This window comes from Chamaea fasciata, unplaced genomic scaffold, assembly GCF_029207755.1.
Source record: "Chamaea fasciata isolate MVZ Bird 193981 ecotype frontalis unplaced genomic scaffold, bChaFas1.0.hap1 SCAF_3, whole genome shotgun sequence".
Classification (NCBI taxonomy): domain Eukaryota; kingdom Metazoa; phylum Chordata; class Aves; order Passeriformes; family Sylviidae; genus Chamaea; species Chamaea fasciata.
The window spans coordinates 44,097,738-44,125,471 of NW_027094088.1; the positions used below are offsets into that span (position 1 = coordinate 44,097,738).

Below are 27,734 nucleotides of genomic sequence, written 5' to 3' on the forward strand. Positions count from 1 at the left end.
ATTGAGCTTAATGCATGAGAGTTGCTGTGGTCCTAACGGGATGAATTGCAAAAAAAGTCCTTGTGGGGTTTTTTCACTGGAAGAAATTAAACTTGAGTCTAATTTCCTTCTCTCGTATTACTGTCAATGCATATTGTCTGTCTGCTTTGCTTTTGCTTACTACAACTGACTTGCAAGTCCTCCCAGAAGACACGGCATGACATTTTAGTCCATGTCTTTTTTTTTGTACATTGAGCAGAAAATGTAAGACTGTTGCACATCTGCAGATTATTTATCCATGCAGGCCTAATTGGTGCAGGGATTAGCAAAACACGTTTTGCCTGCCAATCTCTAATCAAGAAGACAGATTCACTGGCACAATGGTGGCTTTGCTGTGCTCCAGGGAGGTGATGCTCACTCTGCTGAAAATCAGAAGCAATTTAGCCAAATTCAATTTGCAGGTACAGACCTTGCAAGGTCAAAGTAAGAAGCACAGTCTACAAAGAAATAATATTACCCTCTAAGAGCAACAGCAGATCCAAATCTGGTTTGGAGAAAGAGGCTCCAGTATGAGCACTGAGACAATGAAAAAATTCTAGCAAAAGTTAACAGTCTGGAAAGGAGAAATAGCTGGCTTGTGCAAAGTATTCCCTTAGGATGTGTATTAATTCCAGAAATTTTCTACTTTACTGCAAATTTCCCAAAGATGTAATGGCAGTTTCAATGGCTTACAAACCTTTTTGGCATAGGTTTGTTCGGCAGAGAGTATTAAGGGACCAAACCCCTAGCCTGGGGCAACACACTGTGTGTACTTTTTCTGGTTCTTGTCTACCTTTCCTCTTCATAGGCAAGATTTTCTTTTTTCAAATAGGGAAAAAAAAATTCATTCCAGTGTTGGCAAGATTTTGTAAATTCATTTGCACAAGCTTTAGAGAAGTGGGAAAACATCACCCCTCCCTAGCAATGGTTCAAGACAAAACAGGCAGTGGAAGGTGAATAGTGTTAAATATATTATTGTGAACTCAGTGGAGAAAAAGTGGAGCTTTACTGTCATATTTCATTTGCAAGTTTTATTTGACTGCAACACCTGCTTTCAATATAATTAACTCTTACTTAGCATAGAATTTTGGCGCTTATGACTTCTGATTTACTTCACTGGGGATGCTTGGTTCCAGTGACAGAGTTATTTTGCTAGTATTGTGCTGGAGACTTGCCTAATGGAGTCGAGCTAATTTGCCATTTGCTGGGTTAATGAAGATGCACACTTAAAAGAGTTACAAGGAAGAACAAGATCTAGTACATGAAGGCTAAAGAAACCTGCAAACAATTTGGAGTTAAGACACCAACAAAAGATTACTGTGCCTTAGGCTTTTCTGTAGTATCTTTTACCCCAGTTCCTGTAGCACCGTAGCAGACTTCAGGTTATCTGAACATGGACATGGCACTTCTAGGTGGAAGCCAACTTTTCTGTATTGCTGCTGCAGCTATAAAGCCAGTATGTTTCTCTTCCAGTCTCCTTCCTCTGACATTTCCATTCCAGTCTTACACAGACCTTGGCTGTTGCCTTTGTTAATGCCTTGCATTTATGTTTTAAACCAGTTGCTGTGATTACAATGGAGCGCCAGCTCGTGATGGCATAATCGAGGGAAAAAATGCAGGAAGATCATCTCTCTCAAAAATACAGCATTACACCCTGCAATGCCACAGCTCTTTGCTGTGTGCTGCCACCTTATCTGCACACATCTTGGCACTTTACTCCTCACATAGAGGATTACAGAGATTAAGGGGGAGATCATCTCAGCAGAGGGGCTCTGCAGGGCAGCTTCTCTGCCAAAGAGGAGCCATGCTCAGCACGACCTGGAGATTTACAGGGCCAGGGCACACCTGAGCTTTCCATCAACTTTCTCCTATAGCCTTTCTGGCTGTTGTCCACGCCCAAAGTCCAACTGTTCCATGGGCAAAGCAGGTTGTTCCCAGCAAGCAAAACTGTATTGTCAAGAGAGCACCAAAGCAGCTTTCATGTTGAGGAGGCAGGTGAGAGCAGCAAGTGCAGGATTTCTGGTAACGTGACCAGAAATAGGTTTGTTCAGTCGAAGATGACAATTTCTCTTTTAACACAGTGTAGGGGTTAACACAGTGGATGTGCCCATGTCTGTGCTGGGCCCAGAAATTAGTGGACAGCAGGAATAGCTGTGTTCAAATGTTCTGTCAAAATATTAAAGCTGAAGGTTTTTTTTTTCTCGAGTCATCCCTGGCTGTTTTGAGCTTACAGCATAGGTAATACCACAGTCCTGCCTTGCTTCCCATAACGATTTATCTACCATTACTCACTGAAAACTCTCTTCATCAAACACTTCCTGCTATGGCTTCACAAGCTGTGCTATGGCACAAAGAAAAAATCACTTTTTCCAGTAAGCAGTGGCAAACCTGGGGAGACAGTTAATTATGAAAGGTTTGTGGTATGGCACATAGACATTCTGGTGCACAAAATATGCCACATTCTCCCAGATGCTCCTCATACTTCACAAAAGATCCCAGGTCCAAGGCAGCCATCTAGCCCACCTGCAGGAGTACCCCTGTTTGGAGCAACAGGCTCGTTGCGGATGTGGGTGCATGGCTGGCAGCACCCTCCAACAGCCCTAGGAGTCCGCAGGGAGAAGCTTCCTTACAGCTCTGTGCTGGGTAAGGAAATCTCTGCCATAAGGAGGTCTCCTTTGAAAGCTGGAGCCAGCCTACGAAAAGTAATTCACGCTTGGTGAAGCCAGCCAGAAGAGCTAAAAGGAAACTTTACTGTATAAGGCAGAGAGAGACTCCCAAACTGGGCACTGCAGTTCAGGGTCATGATCCATGTCAGGGCAAGGCTGTCCTTTGGGGCAGCACCGCACTATACTGGATACTTCAGGGATCCAGGCTGTGATATCATAGGAATCCCGTGGTATTTATTAAACAAGAATCAGGCCCACAAGACAGTAAAAGCATATGTTTCTACTGTATATGAAATAGTGATAGCCAATTCTATATGTGGGGAACAGACTTTTGGCAGGAGGAATTTTTTTTCTCCAGGATGAATCCCAACATGAATTCCATTTTTGTCCTTTCATTTGAGTACAGCCTTCCTGTTCCTCTTATACTAATCTTGCTTCACATCAGTTAATTTAAACTGTGCCTGTGTTTTTTGTTTTCAGAGCATGAGGCTGGCTGCCTATCACACCCTCCATGGTGTCTTAGGAAGCAGGTTTAAGCCTCCAATGAAGTTTGGGACTGGCTTTTTCAGGGTGTCTCTGCTTCCTTTTGCCCTCCCTGTGTCCCCTGTGGCAAGTGGCTGGTACAGTCAGTGCTGTGCAGGACTGAAGGCCAGACCTGAAGTGGGTATGGTGTCTGTGGAAGGGGAGACTGGATCAGGGCCACATGCTGAGCACAGGCAGCATCTGTCAGGGTCGTGAGCATCCCTGAACAACCCAGCATGGCTCCAGCAGGTGGGAAGTTGGGCTGTGGTTTGTAGTGCAGATGGGCAGCTCTTCTGCTGATTCAAAGAGGCAGTTAACAGGTTCGGCAGGGAATAGGCTGCTGCCAGCAGGCAATTTTGCAGAGGACAAGGGACACTGAGCGACACAATGCAGAACCAGCAGCTCAAATGAAAGTGTCCGCGTATAGCAGCCAAAGTACAGGGTCATCACATCCAGAGATGGGTAAGTTCTGCATAGCTATGATTTGATACAAGGGACTGGCAGGCAACAAAACCCAATAAACACAAAATAGGTGTTTCCTCTACCTTGCAGTCTCGTATCCGCTGTAGCAGAGGGGCTGTAGGCTGAGGTAGACTTGTGGATGCGGGGATCTGATGAGGCTCAGAGAATGGATGGGGGCATTTTAGGTATTCGTCTGGTACGGCCCTGTCTTCTGGGAAAGTGGATCAAAACAATGCTTTCATCAGTGTCCAAATAATGATCTTTACATGCCCAGTCTCAGGAAACAAACAGCTTGAAATTCATGACAGCAGTGAAAACCTATTCGTCCATCATTGTCAGCAGGAAATTTAATTCTGCTCAGGTTTTGTCAAAAAACCCGAAGAAAGTACTTAAGGGGAGTTTGCAGGTTTGAAAGTGAGCAATGGCAGCGCAGGCCAGGGCACTGTGCTGGCTGCCCCACACGCACCTTGCAGGCTTGCTGGCCACAGCCCCAGCCCCGCAGGCTGATTCATTCCTTCTTTGTGTTACTGAATTTCCACGCAGCTGGCAGCTTTCAGCTCTGCTGCCAGGCAGGCACAGGCTGCAGGCAGGTGTCCCCCCCACCCCTGCAGCCCCATGCCCGCCCTGCCAGCAAGGCCAAGCTGCATCCCATCACCTCCTGTGTCCTGTTGCCCACTGCTACATTCTGGACACAAACTGCTGGTGCTTCTGCTCTTTGTGCCAGGGCTGAACCTGCTTAGGCTGCCTCCTGCTCAGGGATTGACAGCATCCCCAGCCTGGACTGCACACATGAGCTCCTGACTCCCCACTGCTGCTCCAGCTGCTCCAGTGTGTCCCCAGGTGCTACCATGCCATGTGCTCACCTCAGGGGGAGCCGGCAGCTGCCTGCCGCCCCCTCCTGCTCCTGCCCTGATGCTGCTGGAGATTTGAGCCAGGTCCCACCCCTTGGGGGAAAAGACCCCAGACCGGGTTCCTGCAAGGCTTCTTCCAAGCCCCACACAGGAGATCTGATGGGCACCAGCTTCCCATGCCTTCTGCAGGAGCGGGGGGCTAGGGGCTTTGCTGCCAACCCTGGGCCCTCAGCATCCTGGTGCCCGCAGGGGTGAAGGGAGGAGGATGGCCCCACACTGCTTCAAGATGTTCACTGTGAAGGGACTGGTGGAAAGAGTGAGATTTCACCTCCCGTTGTCATCTCTCCCTTTGCTCTTTCCTTGCAGCCCCCTCCCATATTTGCAGCCCCTGCCTGTTTGTACCCTGTGCAGGTGCTGGCTGTTGCAGCAGACGCTGAAACTTGGTTTTTTTTTTTTTTTCCTTCTCTTTAAGGTGTGTTCCTCTCTTTCCCCAAAGGAAAAGAAGAGGAGCAAAAAAAGCCATATATTTGCTGCAGACTGTGACTGGCTTATGTAATAACACTGCCTTTCTCTCCTTGTTTTAGGGAGTGCTGCCGATTTTTTGGAGACAATGGCTTGACTTTGAAGGTGTTTTTTACCAAGGCAGCACCCTTTGGTGTTCTTTGGACACTCACAAACTACCTTTACTTACATGCAATAAAGAAAATAAACACTACGGATGTCTCCGTGTTGTTCTGCTGCAACAAAGCTTTTGTGTTCTTGCTTTCATGGATCGTTCTGAGGGACAGGTTCATGGGAGTGAGGGTAAGTGACTCCTTATCTCTGTCTCCCCTCTTCCCTCGCACCCTTGTGTCTTTCCTTTACCCCTTGCCTCCTGCCAGCTGAGTCAAGCAGCACTCATGCAGACAGATGCACTGACACAGAAGTCCTTGCAGAGCAGGGATGCATCCTTCCCTGCAGCCTTTCCAGGTGCCTGTGAGCTCCTGGACGGCCTGGCTCCCCCAGCCCAATGCCTTTGTGCAAATTCCTTCAGGAAAGAGGTAGCTTGCTCCAGAGTGTCTCACAAAGGATATGTGCTATCTCTGTGCTGCGGTGGATGTATGTCAGCCCTTGCCAATGCCTTCCCAAGTGACTATTCCCAGGCTGCCTCCAGACCTGGTTGTTTCTAACTGCACGTTCTCGCAAGCCTGGCTACACGCAATGCATCCCAAATTCTGGTTCCATCCTGGGAATTTAACATTTAACTTTCTACGTGTGACAGCAGACTGGCAGGGTGGGACAGTTATCTTTTGCATCCGTGTCGGGTAAGCAGCAGCTGCGGACAGGAGAGGAGAGCTGGGCTTCCCTCGCCCACCTGTGGCCGAAACGTGTGTCTGCATGTGTCACTGATGGAAGATTGGTGTCCACAGGGACTTGCATTTGGCCAGCAGCTCTAGGCTGCTCTTCTGGTGGCACCCCAAATGTTTGCTGACACCTTTTCTTCTGCACCCTACGTGAATGCCTCTGCAGCAGCAGCAACAGAGCCATGTGCAGAGGGTTTATCAGAAAACTCCTCAGCTCCCTGCTGACCCTGCTGCCACTCTAGCAGCCCTCGGCACACTGCATCCTTTGGCAGCAGAGTGGGTGGGTGGGTAACCCACCACCCCGGAGCCAAGGAGCTCCTGCCAGAGCCAGGAGCAACTGCAAGGAAAAGGCACCAGTGGATCTCTCCTTCCTTGCTTCACCAATTAATATTAATTAATAATCAAGATCAATAGCAATAACTGTAATTATTCCTGTCTCCTGCCCACTACTTGAGGAGCTCCCTGCTCACCCACCCAGGCTGGTAGTGCTAAGAGGAGGTTGTTTCGTGGAGCAGCTGAGAGTTAACTTTTCAGGAAGTATTCCTCTCTGGCAGGAGAATTTGGCAGGAGAGCTTGGCCAGCCTTTCAGTGGTGGCAGCCAAGAGGCTGCTCAGGGGATGGTTGCAAAATGTACCTGCCAAAAGCTCAGCGTGGCCAGCTGGTGTCTGCCCACCCCTCTGCCCAAGTAGCCCTACCCTGAAAACAAATGATCTGTGATTTTTGAGTGCAGAAGCAAGGGTATCCTGAAATGATCCTGGAGCTAGGGAAGTCTCATTGTTATCTAAGCTGGATGTGCTGGCCATTTTGGTAAATGAAAATAAAGAAAGGTATTTTTGTGTCTTCATCTCTCTTGTGACACTGTCAGCTGTAGTGCTGGTAGGACACCAGGAGAGATGGATATGGAGGGGTGACCACTGCAGGACTGCACCTGCAGAGCTTGCTCCTCAGTCTGAATGTGCTATCTCTCACCATGGGAAACAGCTGTGGTGTGGAGGCAAAGAAGCCAACCTGTGTGTGTGCAGGGATACCCACATGGGCACATACATTCTGGAGTAGAAGTGCTTCTTGGGCTCTCCTGAGTGCATGGCCATGATAGAGGAGCAAGGATGGCCAGGACCTTCTTGGGCAGGTTGTCTTATGCCATGGCAGGGGACATGCACTGGGGGATGAATCCTGTTCTGTATGCCTCCCTTCTCAAAGGGGCGGAAGGAATGGAAGGAGCAGAGAAGCAGACCCACGTGGTGGTCCTGGTCATGTCCAGGTGTCTTTTGTTTCCTATCTGCACTACTTTGGGAAAGCAGCAATGAAGCAAAAGCAGAACAGGAGTCAGGGCAGTGGTGGCTGTGTGAGACTCCTGCCATGTGTTCCAGCCCTGTGGAACCTGGCATTGGTGAGATTGTGGCAGAGGGCTTCCCAAGAAGGAACAAGCTGCCTCCTGAATCCAAGAAGGAACACTGCTGTCTCCTTTCCAGGTGACAGGCCAGCAAGGGAATTGGGTGGAGGGAGAAGGGGTTTGCAGACAGACTGGGTTATTTGCTCTTAAACAGTTGTGGCATTCTGACCTGTGGCAATGTGAGAGTGAGGAGGCACTTGTGCTTAGGGATTGGAAGGGCACATGGCCACACAGCAGTTCTACTACCCAACTTTGTGTGGCATAATGGGAGTGCTGGGATACTCCTGTCTGCAGAGGGACATTGCAGGGAGTCTTTGGAGAGAATCATTTTCTTCCCTCTTTCCTCTGTTTTCTGTACAGCCCATGTGAAAAGCAACAGGCAGAAAGAGTGTCACTGCTTGGGGGATAACCTCAGGATGACCCCAACACACTGGCTTCTTCCTGGCACTGGCAATCAGGAGGAAAGAAGGCTGCTAAGGCTTCCCTGGGAGTGACCGTGGGGCTGCAGCCACCGCACAGCTTGGCCCCAAAGCACGTGGTCCCTTGGGGCCACCCAGTGTCAGAGCTGCTGACCCTCTTAAAAGCTCCCTTTGGCAGGGTATGTGGCAGACAAAGCTGCAAGGGGGAGAGTGCCTTCCCACACTCCTGCTCCATCCCCACACCAGTGCAGCAGATAGATAGTGCCACAGCAAAGTGCTGACTGCACATTTGGGTGTCCCTGTTCATGCCCACTGACAGAGGCAAGGTGAGAAAGGCAGCAGCTCAGTGGGGTTAAAGCAAGTACAAGCATTCTATTTGGCCTTCAGAAGTGCAACTACAAGTTCTATAAGCACATAAATCACAATTTAACTGGAATTTAAATGTAAGGGCAAGCTACAAGTTCCCATTCTTGCCATTCAGGTACTTTTAAGTGTCCTCATCTCCCATAATGAAGTTGAGTTTTTTCCCCTTGCCCTTCACTGTGCCCAGAGAACAACTGACTGGGCTGTGAGCTGTCAAACACACACACATAATGAACCTGTGAGTGCCTGAAGCACTGCCTCTGCAAACCCTGCAGTGCTGTGACATCTGTGGGCACTGTGGTGTGTGAGCAGCCTGTCACCACCACTAACAACGTGCTTGATAGAAAGGCTGAAAGGCTTTCAGAGAAGGTGCATGTGACACCCCTGGCAGGTCAACAGGAGGTTACAAAGTGAGGCCAAGACTCATCTGACACTTGTGACATGCTTGATGGAATAAGCAAGGACCTCTGCCCCAACAGAACTGTTTGCAGACTGCATTTATTTGCTTTGATCTTTGACTTTGGTCTTTTCCTTCATGCTACGGTGAATAAAACAGCTCAGCATCCAAGAGAGCCATCACCTGCAAGTGCCTCCTGTGTGCAGAACATCATAGACAAGAACATCTGCCTGTGGGACTTGGAAACTCATATCCTATCAAATCTCAAACTGTAGAGACACGGTCTCTTGGAAGGTGCTCTGAAGCTGATCAGCTCTTGATGTTAAAAGCAAGGCTGGAAATGTCATTCTGCACTTCATGCATGCACGCCCCAGGTTTCCAGTGCAGAGGCATTACAGCTGCCTGTGGGGGATAAGGCAGGCTTCCTCTGCTGATGCACCTGGAGGTGCCAGCTGGATGCCACAACCTGGAACATGGTTGTGGTTCTTCTCAGTCCTCCAGTGAAGACCAGACAAGCCCCATACAGCGCACAGGAGGACAGTCACACCTGGAGCAGATGCTACAGGAAATGCTGCATCTTCCACTCTTTGTCAACTCATCTGTAGCACAGGTGATGTTGAAGAAAGGTACAGAGTTACCATCTTTCAACTAAGCCTGAGCCAGGTACCTTGCAGCTCGCCAAAGAGCCATAGTGAGTCAGAGCAAAAGTGCGTCTGCCCCAGAAGCCTCCTTGCAGCAGCTGCCTGTAGTGGACACCTAGAAAAATCTAAATAGGAAAAGCCTATAATGAGATTTCCTTATGAGACATTCCAGCCTCCAACAATTTGAGGCTCAAGGACTTCCTGAGATGGAAGCAGTGTTTCTATAAGTAATAGCTGTTGATGGAATTTTTTACTTCCGTGAGTTTATCCTTGTAAACTTCACACATCCACAGGGTGCAACAGCAAAGCTTTCCTTCACTTAACTATGTGTTGGGTGAAGGCAAATCTCTTTTTCCTTGTTCTGCCCCTGCGTCATGCTAGTCTCATTCAATGACCTTTTTTCTTGTGCCTCTGAAGCCACACAGAGTGTCTGAATTTTTATTTGACATGCATCATCACACTGGTGAGAGAACAGCCTCACACTGCTGTAGAGCCATGGGGGGGGGGGGGGGGGGGCCTCTCCTTTCCTTAAAAAGGAGACTGTCCTGGACTATAGGACCCAGTTATACCACCACAAAACTTCACTTTAGAAATAATGTCCCACAGCTGTGTGTGGAGAGACCAGAGGCCAACAGGGCTGCAAGCCAAGATGCTGTGTCTGAACCTCTCTGAATCTGCAGTGTGTGTACCCAGCCTTTGCAGTTTGTACTGGGCTCCACCCTGCTCAAGTCATAGATCAGCATTCTGCCTTATGCCACCCTGCCATTATACAGCAACACCTGTGGAGAAATTGATAAGGTTTTGTTTGCAAAAATGGGCCATTTTTGTGTTAGGGGAAATTGAAGGTGTTGATGTCAGTGTGCAGGAAGGATCTGCTGGATGATTGTCTGGTTTATGGGTGCCCCCTGGCACCAGCCCCAGCTCAGCCCAGGGAAGAGGCTGCTGATGCTGCTGGGGTTGGGACCTGCAGCTGGTAAAGAGACTACCTCACCACATCTTGCTGATCAAGGCAGCAGCGGAGCTTGGCACGGACTTTCCCCGTGCATCTTCACAGCAGCCTCAGGATCTCTGGTGGGAAGCAGGAAAGATGAGAGGATGCTCATGGATGCGTAGGCAGCTGCAGCCTGTGGGTGGGGCTTAAAACCCCAGTCTGGTCCTGGGAGAGAGGACAGTTGGCTGGCACTTACCCATCTGTGGACCAAAATAAGTCATCTTGGAGGCATCACCATGACTGTGCAGCCAAAAGGCCTGTGGTGTAAGCAGGGCGTGCACAGCCCTGCAGAGCCAGGAAGCATGAGCATACAGAAAGCCCTATTCACCCCAGAATTAACACCCTAAGAGACTGAAGGTAACTGGCAGGACAGTCGCAGAGAAGCCAGGGGTTTCTTGCTGGCCCTGGTAAATCAGGGCAGCGCATCCCCTGCCTTTGTGAATCCTCCCTCTGTTTGGGAGACACCCCTCAGGCATTTCTGTGTGCGTAGCTGGCTGAAAAATAACCTCCTCCTACTCTCTGAAATGACTCGTCTAGACTGGAAAGTAGTTGCGTGAATTTTATTCCCCTGTTTATTTCTATAACCTTTTTCCTCCGAAACTTCAACAGGACTCGAAGCCTTTTCTGCAAGCTCCAGGGAATTATTACTTGTGTATTATTGTCGTGTACAGGCTGCAGGGACCCACCGGTGAGGAAGTTTAGTGACAGAGATGAAATCCCCATTTCAGCTCAGTTGGAGGCACTGAGCCCTGCAATCTGGTCACATGCCCAAAGCAGCCACTCCTTTGCAGCTCTGCCTGCAGCTTCCCTGCAGCCAGGGAAACCACGAGGGCAGGCAGCATCTGCTCCCTGGGTATTGGCCCGGGCTTGCTACTATTTTCTACATAAGCAGATGATGCAAAAGTACTGCACTGGCATGTAAATCTGCCTGCCTGCTTCTCCATCGTGGGGGTTGTCTAGTAACACTTACTTGCTTTCTTTCTTTGTCTCCAACCAGATCGTGGCTGCTATATTTGCTATTGCAGGGATAGTTATGATGACGTACGCTGATGGGTTTCACAGCCACTCTGTTATTGGGATAGCCCTGGTGGTGGGCTCTGCCTCAATGTCTGCTCTCTACAAGGTAAGCACACCTGGCTCTTTCCCCCTAGAAAGATGTCTGTCACTTTGGGCTGTTCCTGTCTTACTTGCAAACCTCTGTGCAGTTCAGTGCCATGTGCCCTTCTTTTAGAGCTCTGCCATAAACACACTGACTCCGCAGCACTGCAGCACTGCTTTGATGTCTGCTCTCACTTAGGATAAAAACTCCTATTTCCTTGGAATAATCTTCTCCAGTGCTCCTCCACCATGGGGAGGATTTACAGATGTCCGATCTTCGTGAAAAATGAGGCTGCTTTTCCTTAGAATCTGGATTTGGGCACTAATTCTGGAAGCATCCTGCAGAGATTTAGTTTCTTCAAGTGACTTTGTTACCTCATCTTGCCAGACCTCCTTCAGTAACATATGTAGTTTGTGTTGGGCTTAAAGCATTGCTTATCATGGAAGCAGTTGCATCCTTAAAATGCAAAGTACATGGCTATGAATCAAGACCTCATCCTGAGCAGCTGGATAAGCTGCACTACGTGTAAGATGCAGCCTTCTCTGCTGTGCAGAGCCATTTCACTCAACCTGAAACACTTCTGGGCACTTGCCTCTGTGCTGCTCATAGTGCTCAGAGTCACAGTCTGCAGTGAGGAATAAGCATTTTTAGAGCGTGGTTTGTCCACCCTGGCTCGGATGCGTAGATTAGGAGGAGGTGTAGACGCCTTCATCTGGTGTAATGAATTGCCCTGTACTGGTCATCTGACAGGAATTGGCCAGGAAAGCCCTGCAGCCCTAACACCAGCAGTCCAGGGAAACTTGCCAAACTGAGAAGCATCTGCCTGTGCCCCTCAGCACAGTGCTGTGATGCTTTCTGCTCACTTTTTCAGATCAGATGGAATTTTACATTAGGAAGGTTATGAAGTTTCATACAGCTCGTTCCTCTAACAGAGCATTTCCTTGCAGGACCAGAGACATGGCCCACCAAAGCAGAGAAAATAAAAGGCTAGAGCCTAGCTGTGTTCCCTTTCCCATGACACTGCAGTTCTTTCTGGGAATGGGAGTGTCAGGGCTGCTCACCCAGATCCCGTGCACAGGAGGGTGGTGGTGGCAGTGCCAGCAGGGTGTTACTCTGCAGTGTGCTCTGCATGCCAGGACAGATGAAGATCTGCAGCTTGTTGTACAACACATGCTGCTGCCACTGCTGCTGCCACCCTGCTCTTGCTTTCCACAGTCTGGTTCAGTTTCCATGAGTGGTGTGTGTCAAAGGGGCAGGCGCATCTGCAGGCAGGCAGATCTCACCATGTGCAGCAGAGGCACTGCATATCTGGGGTAGGAGGACAGGTCGAGGTGGCCCTGCTAGGGGCAGCACAACACGCTGTCCTCAGGTGGCAAAGGAAGAGTAAGTGGGTTTGGGGACATTTTGCTCCGTATTGCAGAGTAGCAATACAGCTGCACAGGCCAGTGATGGCTGTGGGATGGTGGGAGTGGGCAGAGCCCTGCTAGCACAGCAGCCCTGCAGACTTGCCTGCTCTGTGTAGGCAAAGGAGAGAACTGACACTGGTGAGGGGGACTGCCAGTGCAGCACAAACCACAAACCAAAGTCAGAGTCCATTGGCTGTCCTGGGCTGCAGCCAGTGGCAGAGGGAAACTGTTCTCAGACCATGGTATCCAACAGAATCTCTGCAGCTGTGTGGTGAAAACTAATGCAGACTCCAGACAAGACCTGTCCACAGGCAGTTCCCAGCCAGATGGGCTGCTCACATCCTTCATTTCTACTGTCTTTTTTCCTTCTCCGACTAACAAATCAAAGCTTTTAAATCCCTCCCTGCAGTCTCATTGCTCAGGCTGCATCTGCTCTCTGGGCTGTGGAACTGCTGCTCTGCTATCTGCCTCCTGGAAATGAGTTCCCCGGGAGAAGGTGAAAGTCCATGCTGACTGTGCTTGCCCACCACCACAGCACTGCTCAGGTGGCAGCCAAAGGCCTGGACCATCTCATGGAGGGAGATTCTTCATCTAGATTGCTTTGTCTCCTCCCCCTGCCCTGCTCCACCGTCTCCTCAATGTCAGGTTTTCTGGAGGTGCAGAAAAAAGACTGAAGAATCTAAGATAGGGTTGAAGAGTCTAAGTTAGGGTTAGTGACCTTCCCTTTCAGGACATGCACAAAGGTGCTGAATCCCGTTTCTGCATGGACTCAGTTGGCAGCTGCCCCTGCCTGTGTTCCGGGAGTGCCAGGAAGGTGGAGGCTGGGCCACACAGGCTGCTCACCACAGTTTCACGAGCAGCCGTCCCAAGTGTCCAGCAAGAATCACTGCAAAGGTGCCAGAACAGAACATGAGCCTTCCAGGGATGTGGTGCAAAAGAGTTAAACCCATGTATTTTCCTCTTTTAGGTTTTATTCAAACTTCTTTTGGGCAGTGCTAAATTTGGAGAAGCTGCCTTATTCCTGTCTGTGTTAGCTGTCTTCAACGTCCTCTTCGTTACCTGTATTCCTGTCATTCTTTATTTTACCAAAGTGGAGTACTGGAGCTCTTTTGACATCATTCCTTGGGGGAACCTCTGCGGATTTTCAATTCTCTTATTGAGTGAGTAGACGGGGGGCTCTCACACTGCTCAGGGTGGAGGAGGGTGCCAGAGACTGGCCACTGGTGGAAACTTCAAGCCTCTCCCATATTGGAACTGTTTTCCCTTCTTCTCAACGTAATTATTAGCTTGAGATATTATGAGAGGGGCCATTCCTAGGGTAGTGAAGACCTTGCTTCTGCTGTTATTACCACACCAAAATACTGTGGCTCTCTCTAGAAGGTGCTGTGGGACTAACCTGTAAAGTTTGTCCTAACTCATATTTATGAACTCTGTGTGACAGAGACAGGTAACACTTGCCCAGGCTGTGATGGAAGCAGCCCTGCTGGGAGGGCATTACCTGGGGCTCATCAGCATCCCCACGGCAAGGAGGTTAGGCCAGGCCAGCCAAGCCCAATGCCTCTGCTGCCTGCAGTCATAGCTAATTGCTACTCCTAAAGAGGAGGAATCTTTTGAAAATGTAGTGTTGCCCAGTGACAAGCATTTTGATAGGTGGCAATCCTATCTCCTGCTGCCACTGCTATGCCACTAAAGGAGCCCAGCAGGGAGGGATGCCAATCTAAGTATTAAAGGTCACCAGAAACATGATGTTGTTCATTGTTAAACTAGATGTGTTGACTTGCTGCCACTGTTGGTCCCTAAACTGGGTAATGGAATCCTCTCTCCTAAAACATTAATTTCTACTGGAAAGAGCTCTTCTCTACCCCTGTCTTGAGTCCCAGCTCCTTTTACCCTGAACAATCACAACTCCAGAAGTACCTCCAGGTTACTTATCAGTGGACTCAGTGGAAAGTGCCTGTAAGAAAGTGGTGCAGAACTTGGCAAGCAATTCCAGGCGTATGAATACTTGGGTACTACTGGAAGACAGTCGAAGCCCCAGCTCCCAACAAGCTCAGTATTGGCAAGGCTCTCCTGACTCTGCTAAAGCTGATCACCTTAAAATAAGGGCGAATTTGATTCAAAGCAATTATTAATTTGTCATGAAACACCCCACAAACTGCGTATGGTATTACAATGGAGTGATATTATAATCATTCTGTAGTAATGATACTATAATTTCATGGTATGAAATTATATTTAGCAAGTTCCTGCCTGGAAGAGGGCTAGATTTACAGCAACTTCCACCTGCAACGGGAGGCAGCTTTTCTACAAAAAAGCACCCAGACAGTAGCTCCTGTTCAGCTGAAATCTCTGAGATGAAGAGTGTTAAGTCTTTCAGCAGGGCCAAGGGGATCACTGGATCAGTATAAAGAGTGGGAATTACTGCACATGACGCTGAGAGACAGTCTGTACCCAAAACCCACCCTGATCCTGCCACTGGATTCCAGAGGTATACTGAGTTCCCCAGAAACAGCAATGTCTCAGGCAGGTGGGCATGCAGCAGACAGAGCTTTGTCATCTGGTACTGTCAGGAAAAACAGCAGAAGCCGATGTACCCTTTATTTGAACAACAAATAGAATAATAAACCATGTTTCAAGTGACGTTCCTTCTGCCTAATTTCACTGCACTAAAAGACATTTTTCTTTCCATCATCAGCATTCAATATTCTACTAAATTTTGGGATTGCTATTACCTACCCCACCTTGATTTCTCTTGGAATTGTACTGAGTGTCCCAGTGAATGCAGGTGAGATTTTCTGTCTTTTGCATCTTAAATGAATACATTAAATCTGTGGCCTTTCAAATACACAGCAGGGATAAAATAAAATAGATTTATTAAACATGTTTTGCACCTTCTCTCGAAGACTTACGGAGATAACACTGATTAATAATTTATTCTATAGGCGATAAATATGTATTGTATAATATTACATGAATATTCATAATCCCTAAAATTGTTTTTTAAATTACTGTCTGAAGAAGCCTGAATACTGAAAAACAAAGTAGATTTGAAGACATTCATCTCTGGGCTGGAATAAAAACCCATGGATAAAGCAGAAATCAGTTCTTAATGATTTCTTCAAGGCAGGCTTAACACTTAATTCAAACAAATAAAATTGCTTACATTTTAGAGCAGAAATGTACTAGTAACTCTGCTTGCCTTGGTAAATAACATTGCGGGTGTTCATCAAAAACACCAGACAGTTCAATTTTGGACATGGCCTGGTACATTTCTCTGACAGTTTTTCTGAAATTTAGTGAAAGCCAAGAGACTGCAGAGTCTGAGAGGGCTGGCCGGGGGAGTGCAGACACAACCCCAACCTAAAACAGCTCCTAAAACCCAGAATGCTCAGCTGGTGCCATGGTACACGTGGCAGCTTCCAGCTTCATGCTGACTAAGTGCACACAGAGCTGGGCACTGCTCTGGCAGATTTGGCTCCCAAAAGGTGTGATCCTCTCACAGTGTGTGGATGGCTCAGCCCAGGCAGGGTTTCTTACTTCACAGGGCACTCAGGGTGACAAGAAAAATTTGGAATCAGGAGCTGCTGTGCAGGGAAGGGAAATGCCACTTCCATGGTGTCCCTGCACCTCAGCAGGAGTTCCCGTGCTGTTGGTGGACATGCCCTGCTGTGTGCTCAACCAGCAGGAAACAGAGCCCCTGCCATCACTGCCTCCATGGCCATGTTCTCCTGCCACAGCCAGCCCTCAGAGCTGGGAAGGTGAGGGGGAGGGAAGGGGATACTGTCCTAATGCCTTTTCCCATGTAATAACACTCATTCAATGTCCCACACAGTTGTTGATCACTACACGAGTGAAATTGTCTTCAATAGTGTCCGAGTAATCGCCATCATCATTATTGGCCTGGGCTTCCTCCTGTTGCTCTTGCCAGAGGAATGGGATGTCTGGGTAATAAAGCTCCTCACACGTCTCAAAGTCCGGAAGAAGGAAGAAATTCCCGAAGGGAATGGAGACATTGCTTCAGGACTGCCTAATAAAAGCCGGAGAACTCGCCCTTCCATGTCATCCTTTGCTCATTAAATGCTCTTTTTACCAAAACTTTGTGGTTAACGTTACATATGATGATGCAAAGGTATTTTCTTGGGAAGAAGCACACCTGTCCAACACGGTGTACATACCTGTACAGTTTTGATATGATCACCATCTAAAGCATCGAGTCTTGGCATGTCCAGTTTGCTTGTACTTTTTTCACATCTGATCTTTCACTTAAGTAGTACACTGAAAAAAACTGCAAACCAAGAACCTCTCTTCTCTTTTTAAATGAATGTAATATATAGTCAAAATATATTTGCATAGGTTATTTTAAAGAATGACTTTCATGAAAAGCAGGGCAGACATTTTGTACATTAGGTACTGAATGATGCATTGCACACTGTGATTTAAAAGAAACAAATGCTATGCTACATCACATGTTTATTTTTGACCAGAGCTGTACTTTGAAAGTTTTCAAGGAGCAAAAAAAAAGGTAATCTTTCTGGGGATGGGAAGATGGGGTGGAAGAATGGAAGGAAGATTTAGAAATCACTCTATGTAGATGAGCGCATGTTGCGCTGCAAACAGAGAAAATTCAAGCGCAAAAAATGCTTGCACTAAAGCATAGAGAGAAAGCAGTCTAGAGCCCAAATCTCCTTATTCTGCATACGACTGTAGTCCACGTTTAAAATCATGCAAGAGAAATCCAGTGCCTTCTACAGAACTCTTGTCTTTATCCACGCAGAACCAGGTCCTGCTGCGAGGCACTTGCAAAGGCAGGGCTCAGGTTTGTGGCCCCAAAGGACCCCAAACTCCCACCAACATCAGGACGTGCCTCCCATACACGCCGTGGCTTCTGTGGGAGCGTGGGGCCCAGGGGATTGCAAGTTCGAGCGCAGGAGACCTGGTTCTCTTCTCACTTCACAGGTTTTACCCCTGTGTGGAGCTGCGCTTGATTAATGCCAATGTGAGGAAGGGGAAGTCTTGGTCATGTGTGGGACAATCTGACCGAAAATGATCAAAGGGGCTGGCAAGAGCGTGGTTGCTGATGTACAGTCTGAGAGCATGGACTAAGGGGGTGAATCGCCAATTGCTTTTACTCCATAATTGTGAGTGTTAAGAGTTAAAAATGTAAGATATTTACATCAAATGTAACACTTTTTATGAAACTTGTAAGCACCAGGATGTTTACTTACGCGATTTTGGTTCGCCATTAAATTTCTATCTGTGATAGATCACATGCTATGTAAAAAGGGGGGGGGGAAAGGTTATAGTTTACTATTTTTGAAGTTTACATTGTTGCATACAAAATTAAAAGTGTTCTTTTGAACTGCTGCCATAGCCTAAGGTCCCTACTACCACTGAGGTCCTCTTTGTGTCAGGCAGGGGTGGCATCCACTTCAAAACATTTTAGCAAATCAACTTCAGATTCCATTATCTGTTTGGCAAAGCTAAATAATAAAAGATTTTAAACTCAGCCTCAGTCAATGCTATCCTTTTCCTTCTCTTAACTGAACCTTTATTGCAGTTCTGCTGTGGGTAGTATTTGTGTGATCAGAAGGGAAAGACACGAAAAAAGCAACCAAGGCTGCATCTCAAGGCACTGCTAATGTGTCTGTCCAAGACAGCAAAGTCTGCTCTACACTACCTGCACAAATCCATCCAGAGGGATGCTGTTAGGCATCAGGCAGGAAACAGACATCCAGCAGAAGTAGACCAAAGGAAAAATTGATCTCTGAATGCATCAGTGAGCAGCCATATGTGCATATATATGCTAACAGGTATTTAGGCCCACGTGTGGGACCTGAATTTGTAACATTAATTGTGAATTAATAACCAGGCCCTAGTCCAGGCTGTATGCTTGTCCCCACCATACTGCTTGATGACCAGGCACTAAAAACTTGCTGACAGAGATTACACCCCTGAATTTTATATCTACTTCTTTGGGAAGAGGAGGGTAAAGGCACAAGACAGGAGTACAGGTACAACTCCAATAACTGCATTGAAGGGCACGCATAGAACTTGACCTCAAAACTCCCAGATTCAAGTTTATTCCATCTTCAGACAAATTATTTTGTCATCCTTGAGGATGTCATCCTCTCCAAGCCTCCTCTCTGAGCAAGGCCAGAGAAGAATGTATAAGCAGTCCTTTCATTTTCCATAGTCCCAAAAAATGGAATCTTCTGTGATCTCCCCACTTCATTTTCTTGTGTGTTTGATGCAGTCTGTAAGTATTCAAAAGGCTCCAAATGCCATCTTAAAAATTGCAACTAATGTGTGCTTTTAAACAAAAGGGAAGCAGGTTTTTTAACATTCAGTATGGATTGTGGGGGAATTTTTGCACCAGAATGGACAGCAGCATTAGTAAAACTGTGATTTACCAAATGCAACTAAGTCATCGCTTTCTGTTGGCTCATCCTTCCTGAGAACAGGCTAAACACATGTGAGGGGCTGGGATTTCAAACAGCACTCCAGAAACCATCTCTCTTCCGGGTGGGAACTGTGCAGAATAGATTACCCATGTGAAGCAATTCTGAGCTAGTCATATTAACCAGGTGAAATTACCTACATCTCTTCAGGCAACACCTTGCCCTAAGCATAAAGACATGACTTGACAGTAAGTCACTGGGTAGAAAAACCTTCCAGACAGTGAAGTCCAGGATGTGATTAGGAGAACCAGAATGCAGCATGTCCATACGGTATGTGCGCACATCTCTAAGTGCCAAAGCATCACAGGTCTGAAGATGAGGAATGAAAAAAACTGGAGTTGTTGGCTTTCACCAGAAGGACAGGCCAGAGCAAATGCATCTGAGAAGGCATTAGATGTAATCAGGCCACCTTTCAGGTGAAGGCAGGATTGAACTTCTGATGTCAGACTGTGAAAGTATCCCCAGGATAAATTCAGTGCCTTGGAGAGGAGGGCTGAGCTGTGGCAGACTCTCCTGCTTGCCCTCAGAGGCCGAAGCACTGTGTGCAATCTCTGCAGCAGTGTGTGAGTCAGATCCACTGCTGCCCTGTATGGGCCCCACATGGCCCTGCAGGGCCGTACCTGCTCTGCAGCACAGAGCCACACAAGCCTGGAATTAGCACTTTTAGCTCACCATTGGCCACCTTGAACCTCCTCCTTAGGCAGAACTGCAGGTCCCTCCCTCCAGCATGAGGCTTCTTCAGGTGTCTCTGAAGCGTCTCCTGCCCTCACAGAGCAGTGCCAGCCACAAGTGTGCACCCTTATTCAAGGACTAGCAACTTTCTGCCCCAGCTTAGCCCTCAAAGTCTCCAGTAACCATCCAGTGGGCTTATTATATTGGCAAGTTGAGGAAAAAAATCTCAGAAAAGCAAATAGCATCACCAGACTTCATTGCAGCTGCTGGCTTTCACTGCTGCACAATATAGCAGTGAGAGGGCACAGCAGTCCTCCTCCTGCCTTGTGTGCCTTTTTCCTTGTCCAGTTGTCTCCTGCTGCTACCTTTGTAATAATTTTTTATTGCAACTCTCCACAGCGACTGCATGAGCCTTTTATCAGCACATGGGTCAGAGATGGGCTTATTTTAAAAAGCTTTTCCTGATCTTCTGTCTAGAATGGCTGTATTCATATCAGTAGTCTTCAAAAAACAGCCATGAAGGGCAGAAATCCAACCACAATAATCAACAGATGAACAAAAGACACTGAAACCAGGATGTAGCTTAACTGTTCTGGGAGCTGAGGGTAGACTAGCAGGACCTGTAGATCACCAAGTTCTGGGGCAGAATTGATGTTTCCTGTGAGCTCGGGAACAAATCTCCTATCCCCAGCTCTCCAGAGCAGTCTAAAACAAAACCAGTGCAGTACTGACCTGATCAGAGTTACTAAAGATACTTTACCTTCAACTTACAGAGAAGGCAGCATCACCAGGCTGACACCATTTCTGGTCAAAAACCTTTCTGCTATGGTGTCTGCAGGCCCAAAAACAGAGAAATGGAGGTCTCCCTGTGCAGTGAGTGAACATGAAAGCCTAGATAGATTTGCATTGCTCTGGATCATATTCCAAATAAACTCACAAATGTGCACAACTGACATTCATGGAAACACCCTCCTCTTCACTGAAAAGGATGTAGATTCTCCAGCCCTTCAGAAGCTCTAGGAACAGCACCAGTCACCTTACCTTGGCTGTGTGGGCTCAGACAGCAGCCTGGGACTAGGCATCTCTTCAAGGAAGGGGGAAAGAAAAGCAGCCAGAAATAATGCAGCATGTGTGAATCAGAAGCATAGAAGAGCTGCTGATAGAATCAGAAATAACTGCCTTTTGTGAAACACCTTCCAGGGCAAGATGCCCACCTGTCCATTGCAATGACTCCAGTTTGAAGAAATGGAGTCTGTGCACATACTGTAAATTCATAAACTACAGTGAGTTTTGCTCCATGTCCCCTGCTTCTACTGCAGAAAGGATGAAGTTTCAAGGCCTCCAAACCTGAGTTATTCCTTGGTAAAGGCCAAGGCTGAGAAGCTTTTTTCACAGTCCAGTCCTCACGCAAGCCCTCTCTGCAAAAACTGCCTGGAGAAATGGATTTTGATGGATGAGCCTAATTACCTCATAATTATTAAAGGAGAAGCAATCAGATTCTCTTCTTTAGCTGGTATGTTCTAGGGCATTTCCATAATAATCTGCACCTTATGCAGAAGTTCTGAACATTAAAAAGGAAGTAAGAAAAAAAGGAGCATGAAGATGTTATGACCTGTAGCTTAAAAATCTTCTAAGGGGAAATCAAACTCTTAAGGACAGGACCAGTATCTCAAACCAATGTTTCTGAAAATAATAAACCTTATGCTTTTCTACCTGAAACACTGTTAGAGGGATCTCCATATATGCACAAGATCACTTTAAAGAAGATGGCAATTGGTATTTATCCAACTACTTTACAGATATACTTGGATGCAAACAACCTCTCACAAGTGAAGAGTGGAACTTCTAAGTGAGAGTTGCAATTCTGGAAAAGGCTTAAACAAGCGAGGGTGTGGAGCTCACACTAGCAACGTACTTAGGAACCTGTGATATGCAATTTTTCTACAATGACCTAGAGACAGTTCTTTAATCCTACTGCTGAAGCAGATGATCCCTTCAGAAGAGAAATTGAATTTTCCAGCTCTTTATCCACAGGTTTCCTTCCTCTTCTTGATTCAGTCCCCCTAACATCTCAAGATGGCCACCAGTGCATTGATTGGGAACAACAGCAATCAAAGAGCTATTTTGCTGTTTGGCCACATGACTGTGACTGATCCCCTCTTAGTGTTAGTCTCTTGAAACAGTAAAAAAGTATTGTCAGTAAAGGGTTTTTTGAACCAATCATTTGATCAATCAGTGACCAAGAAGACTGGCCTCAGCATAGCTCCTTTGGTAATCTCTCTCCTTTTAGGCAATAATCTTTTCCTGCTATTTCCTGCCTGTTATTAACCCACAAGAAAATGTCCTTTTATCCATAGTAGCTTCATTTCCTTGGTAAAAGGCATCATCAAAAATACTTCAAAAATCTAAGTGTAGTGTTTCCAATTATTTCAAAAAAAGAGCCAAGAGAAGTCTGCAGAAAGTCATCCATCCTTCAGACTCCTTTTAACATGTAAGGACAAGTCAACCGAGAGACTGAGACTTCAGCAACATTTTTTCTTTCCTTAAGGGAGGGCTTTCTTGCCTACCTTCCACAAAATATTTACACCAAAACTCCAGATTCTGCATATACCCCAGCTGATCCAGACACTTAGAAGATTCTTGAATTAAGACCTGGATTCCTGTGAGTTCCAAGCAGTAGAATTAGTAAATAATTCAAAAATGTGAACTTGTCTTTCCTGGCTATAATCATATATTATGGGCTAGTGAATGTAGTTTTCCAGTCTCCCAGCAACAGGTCTCACTGCCCCTTTGGCTTCTGAAGCTGCCAAGTTTTTAATGGCTGCAGCTTAGAAAGCAGAGTAAGCTTCATAATGGTCTCCTGGTGATTTTTTGCCAATCATACATTTTAAATGCCTTCCTGACTTGTACACAAAGCATCGGCTCTTTCATTGTATCATTTTGGATTTCGTCAAAGGCATGTCACTTGCTAACTTGGCTTCTAAGAAAATTGATATTGACCTAGGAAACAAATACCATGTTTGAGAATGATGCTGCCTTTGTGCATGTGTAAGCAATCCCATCTGGTACAGTACACCTACATTTCAGACGATGTTTATGGTGCACATAAGGTAGTTGGTGCAGCTGATGAGTTGTTAAATACAATATCGGAATGCAAGAATGCAAATGGGTATTTTATAAAAATATTTTAGGATATGCTTCAGTCTTAGAGAGAATGAGGAAACACTTCCTTTCTTTAGTACATAACACGTCACAGAGACTTGAAAACATCCAGTTAAACTCAAAAGATGAGTTTTCCTCTTCTAGTTACATAGCTTTGAAAACTGACGTCTACTTGTGGAACAGGAAGATTTCCAGTTTCCCATCTAGCTTTCTTGCAAAAAGCTGAGCATCAACATTGTTGCAAAGCAAACTTGTCTCATCCTTGGTCAGCTTGGAGAATTGCTAAGCAGGAGCCAACAGAAGAGTGGGAATTAGTCAGTCTTCCCACCATTGCCCGCTTTTCCCAAAATACTCCTTTTTCTGTTTTCTTCCTTTCTAACAACTGAACAAAAATGGAATTCTGGCATTAAAAACAAGTGCCTACAAATAATGTAAATTACTTCATCATCCTAAAAGAATCCAAAACCTCCAGTTTTGGGGCTTTTTTTCTGCAACATAATCACTACTCCTCAAGGTACCTAGTGATTTTCAGACCACACTCCACAGAGTAGTCCACTGATGTCCATGAGAGGTCATGAAGACAAGGAAAGCCTTTGCTCAGCAGGCTTCAAATCACCAAACACAGGCCTGGAGAACGCGAAGAATCACCATTCTGTCCATTCTTTCTCCTCTGTCTCCATATCAGCCTCACAGATGGCTCTTGATGAATGCACACAGCCAGCCCTCTGGTACACATGGAGGTGCACAGAAAGCTGGGGCAGTGTCCCTACCTCTGTCCCTCCCCTGGTGTCCCAAGCCCTGGTGTGCTGCATCCTCTTTGTTCACTTCACATTGGCACGCCCTAGTGCAGGGATACTCATCACAACAGCCAGCACAGAGAGTCTTCTGAAGAAATCAAGTTTAGAATCCCACCACACAGTTAAAAAAAAACCAACTAAAAAAACAAACCCACATGATAATCCACATCTTAGGGATCTGGAGAACTAATCTGAGAAGACCATCCCACAAAAGCTAGTGTTCCTTCTCCTCATACAGTCCTCCTTCTTCATTAATGCAGAGATTTTTGCCTAAATTTTCATAAACCTAAATTTTTCAAACTCATTGCAAGTATAAGCATGCTATTGTTAAAAAGAAATTCACAAAACTAAAACTAAAATAAAACATATTATTCCTTCATGAAATAATGAAGAGCAGCGCTTTGCAGAAGTCCACAGAAAGTGGAGTATACACATCTAAAATATTTCAAATTTGAAATTACTGTATGCAGTTCATGAGGCTTCTTTGATGATTTATGCCTTTTTAATAACAAAACCACGTAAAATTAATCATTGTAAAGATTATGGATTTTCATAATAACTTTAATTAACCAAGCATAGCAAGGAACACTGTACAGCTATGAAATAAGAGAAAAAAGTCAACCGTTCCGGAAAAGAGAGATGATCAAAAACAGCGCAAATGAAAAAACCGAGAAAATTAAATTTGGAACTGGAATGATTGCGACAAAATGAACTGAGATAAAATGAGGGGCAGTGAAACAGACCAAAACGTGTAAAAATTACTCCAATTCAAATACAGAAACAAGGCAAGGAATGCAAATACAGGGACAGGAGACAAATCTGAGGAATGCAAATGCATCAAAAACAAAGGAAAAAAATGAGAAGCCAAGTGAAAACCAAGAAAGTGAAGGGGATGAAAAGAAGTGCAAAGAAATTGACCACAGCTCGCCCAATTAATCCTCATTGAAATTGGAAGAGTTGGTTCCCTTTTCTGAAAGGAAAGCTTCCAATACTAACCCTAACCATAACCCTCACCCCAAACTCTAAACCTAACCCCTAACCATAACCAACATCTCCAAACCCTAACCCAAACTGCTAACGCTAACACTAACCCTTACACCATCTCTAAACCCTAAAACCTAACCCCTAACCCTAACACTAACCCTTTAAACCAAATCCTAACCCTAACCGTAACCCTAACCCTGACCATTACCCTAACCCCTAAACCCTAAACCCAAAACTCTAAACCCTGGCCCTAACCCAAATTCTTTCTTTCAAGAAAGGGAACAAAGCCTTGCAATCAGAGAACAAAGCTGAACAACCGATCAGGAAAGGAGAAATGACCTAAAACAGTGCAAGTGAAAAAACCGAGAACATTAAATTTGGAACAGGAGTGATTTGGACTTGTTAAAAAGAAAGGAAAAAATGCCGAAATTCTTTTTTTCTAACAAAAAGAAAGGAAAAAATGCCGAAACCAAGTGAAAACCATGAAAGTGAACGGGATGACAAGAAGTGCCAGTAAAAGGTGCTAGAGTTACATCTTTAATGGACATTTAAGAAGGAAGTTGGGTAGGAGGGAAAGAATCTTAATATATGGTTCTCTTGAACTACGTATTTTTTAATGTTTTTTAAAAAATTCTTGTTATTCCACTATAGAATAAAATTCCCCAGGGTACTTCAGGTGAGATTTCTTTATTATTTGCACCAAAATAAACAGTTAGACAAAGGGCCATATTGCTTAAAGAACTAGTTTTTAATTTCAGTTCCCTGAATATCTGTCATTGATAATGATCATATATCGGAATATTTCAATGAAAGAAAAAGAAATTAACTGAATTCCTGGTATAAGCACACAGCTACAGTACGTCAAGGAGTGCTTCTATTATTCATCATGGGGACACCAATAATACACTAATTGCTTCCAATGTAAAAGGAGAAATCATTATAGTTACAAATGAAGAATCTGCTGGGCAAATGTCAATTAAATACTGGGTCAGTATGGATGTAGGTGAGGAGTGAGCTGTTGGGCTTTAACTAGAAGGCAAAGCACACTCAGTGCCCTATCCCAATTAGCAAGAACAGGCACAAAAGAGCTTGAGAGCTGAACCACTGTATAGACATCACATGATTCACTTCAGCACTCTGCTGGGAAGAGTTTCAGTGGGAAACTGGCATCTATTTCTTTAACATGTATCTCACTAACTGCTAAATGGAAATGTAATTCAAAGGCTTCAACTGTGGCAACTAGCACACCTAACAAATCTGGAATTTTTTCTCCCATCTTTCTAGAATATTAGCCTATTACTATAAATATCCCATTCATTACTTCCTGGGCAGATTTCTGAAAACAAAAGACTAAAGATAAATACTTAGAATTGGCTAACTAGCAACAAAAAACCTCCACTCCCTTATAGACAGCAGTTTAACCAAATGGAAATATTGTCATTAAAATTTTATTATCTGAATCTATGCGGGTTTTTTATTCACGCACTTTCTAAAACCATATCACTAAATTTCCCTAATATCCATTACACAGAGTTATTTACAGTTGTCTCCAGTGAGTACTTTTCAGGCTACAGGTCATTAAAGAATAAACTATTTATCACAAATATCCCAGATGTGCTATTTGGGCTTTGTGATTAATTATATATAATCACATTATCCCCTCTGTTTCATAAATGCAATAACTAAACAACTTTACACACATCATAAATTTTGAAACCTAAAACACAACTGGCATTTCCTATCATTACATTCCATTATCACATGGTCTGGTCTTGAGACTTAACATTAATTTTCTTTTCAATATTCATGCATGTAAAACCTGGCTTTGCAAAAGCCTGGGAGAAAAAGGATCCTAAGTAAGCTACAATACAAATTTGCTTTGACATTAATTCTTTGGAACATAAAAGCAACTGAAATTCTATTTTTGCAGTAACTTTAACTCACCTTAAACCCCTTATTATATTATTAGAAACTATATGACTGCACTTCTATCTCTCACCTATCATAGTGTAGCAAAGAGAAGACAGTTAAACAAATAGGCAGGGCAGAGCACATGGACAAGTGTTACAAACCACACAGTGAACAGCAGCAGTCACGTTCACGTTATTCCAAAAGAGTGTCCCTTCCAAAGGGATGGTTGGGCATTTCAACAAACAAAATCCCCTCCAGATCTGGCTGGTTTACGAGGAGGCTCTGCCGAAGAAGTGCAAATCTTTGTCCCTCTCCTAAAATAGCTTTCATGTACCAAGATGAGTGAGCCACCTGCAAGGAGGACCAGGAAAGGATGCCCACCACCCACCATTACCATGATTGCCAGGGTGACAGCTACACCCACCCCCTGAATCGACTGCTGAGTGGCCTCACACACCAGAGCGAGCACTGTCTACCAGCAAACTCCCAGGAAAGCTGCCGGACGTTCTGGGAGCTGCTAGGAAAAACAGCTGGGCATCTAGGAGCTGCCAAGTGCTCAGCAGCTGGCAGAGTTAGGCTCTTCCCAGATGCCAAAACGTCACCTTTCCCAAAAGTGCAGTGTGTTACTATGGGAACACGTGCCATAGCTTTCAAAACTGCAAAACTGGTCCACATTTCCAGGTGGAATTGATGCATAAAAGGAGACCACCAATTCTTTGGCATACAGGAGATGCCACCAAGGTCCCAAATGAAACAATGGAACAGAGGGTGCCTCTGGATACTCTCTACCAGTGCTGCAGACTTTGGTCACCACCTGGCTGCCCCCAGGCTTCGCTTGCTCTTTTTACCACCTTGACTATGGGTAGATTTTTCTTTCACTGGGGCAGTCAGCTTGACTCAGTGACAGAGTCCATTCCAAGAACCCTTTCTAGAGTGGTTTGTTCATGCTGAATGAAATCAGTGGACCAGCTCTCAGGAAGAACCATGCTACAAGGAAAACTGTCAAAAATGCATTATATGTCTATGCTATCTTTATCAGCCTTCCACCCAGTCACTACCTTACTGTTTTGCTATTTAAAGTGTGGCAAATTTAAAGTGCTGTAAGTGCTCTCAGATTATTTTTCCCCCTAATTCATTAAATCCACAAAGCCTGAAGTAGCTCAGACCACATGCCATTGC

At 45.6% G+C, this 27,734-nt stretch overlaps 1 protein-coding gene across 2 annotated transcripts in view; it reads left to right on the forward strand.

Moving 5' to 3' along the window:
- The window catches only part of SLC35F3 (solute carrier family 35 member F3), a 163,015-nt gene extending 144,944 nt beyond the window's left edge, over positions 1-18,071 (forward strand). For both annotated transcript variants that reach the window (XM_066178800.1, XM_066178801.1), the window contains 5 exons: positions 5,104-5,323; positions 11,064-11,189; positions 13,539-13,731; positions 15,267-15,356; positions 16,404-18,071. In XM_066178800.1, coding sequence (XP_066034897.1) covers positions 5,104-5,323; positions 11,064-11,189; positions 13,539-13,731; positions 15,267-15,356; positions 16,404-16,648 — 874 coding nt within the window. In that variant the 3' untranslated portion in view covers positions 16,649-18,071. The remainder of the gene's footprint in view (positions 1-5,103; positions 5,324-11,063; positions 11,190-13,538; positions 13,732-15,266; positions 15,357-16,403) is intronic.
- Positions 18,072-27,734: the final 9,663 nt, after the last annotated feature.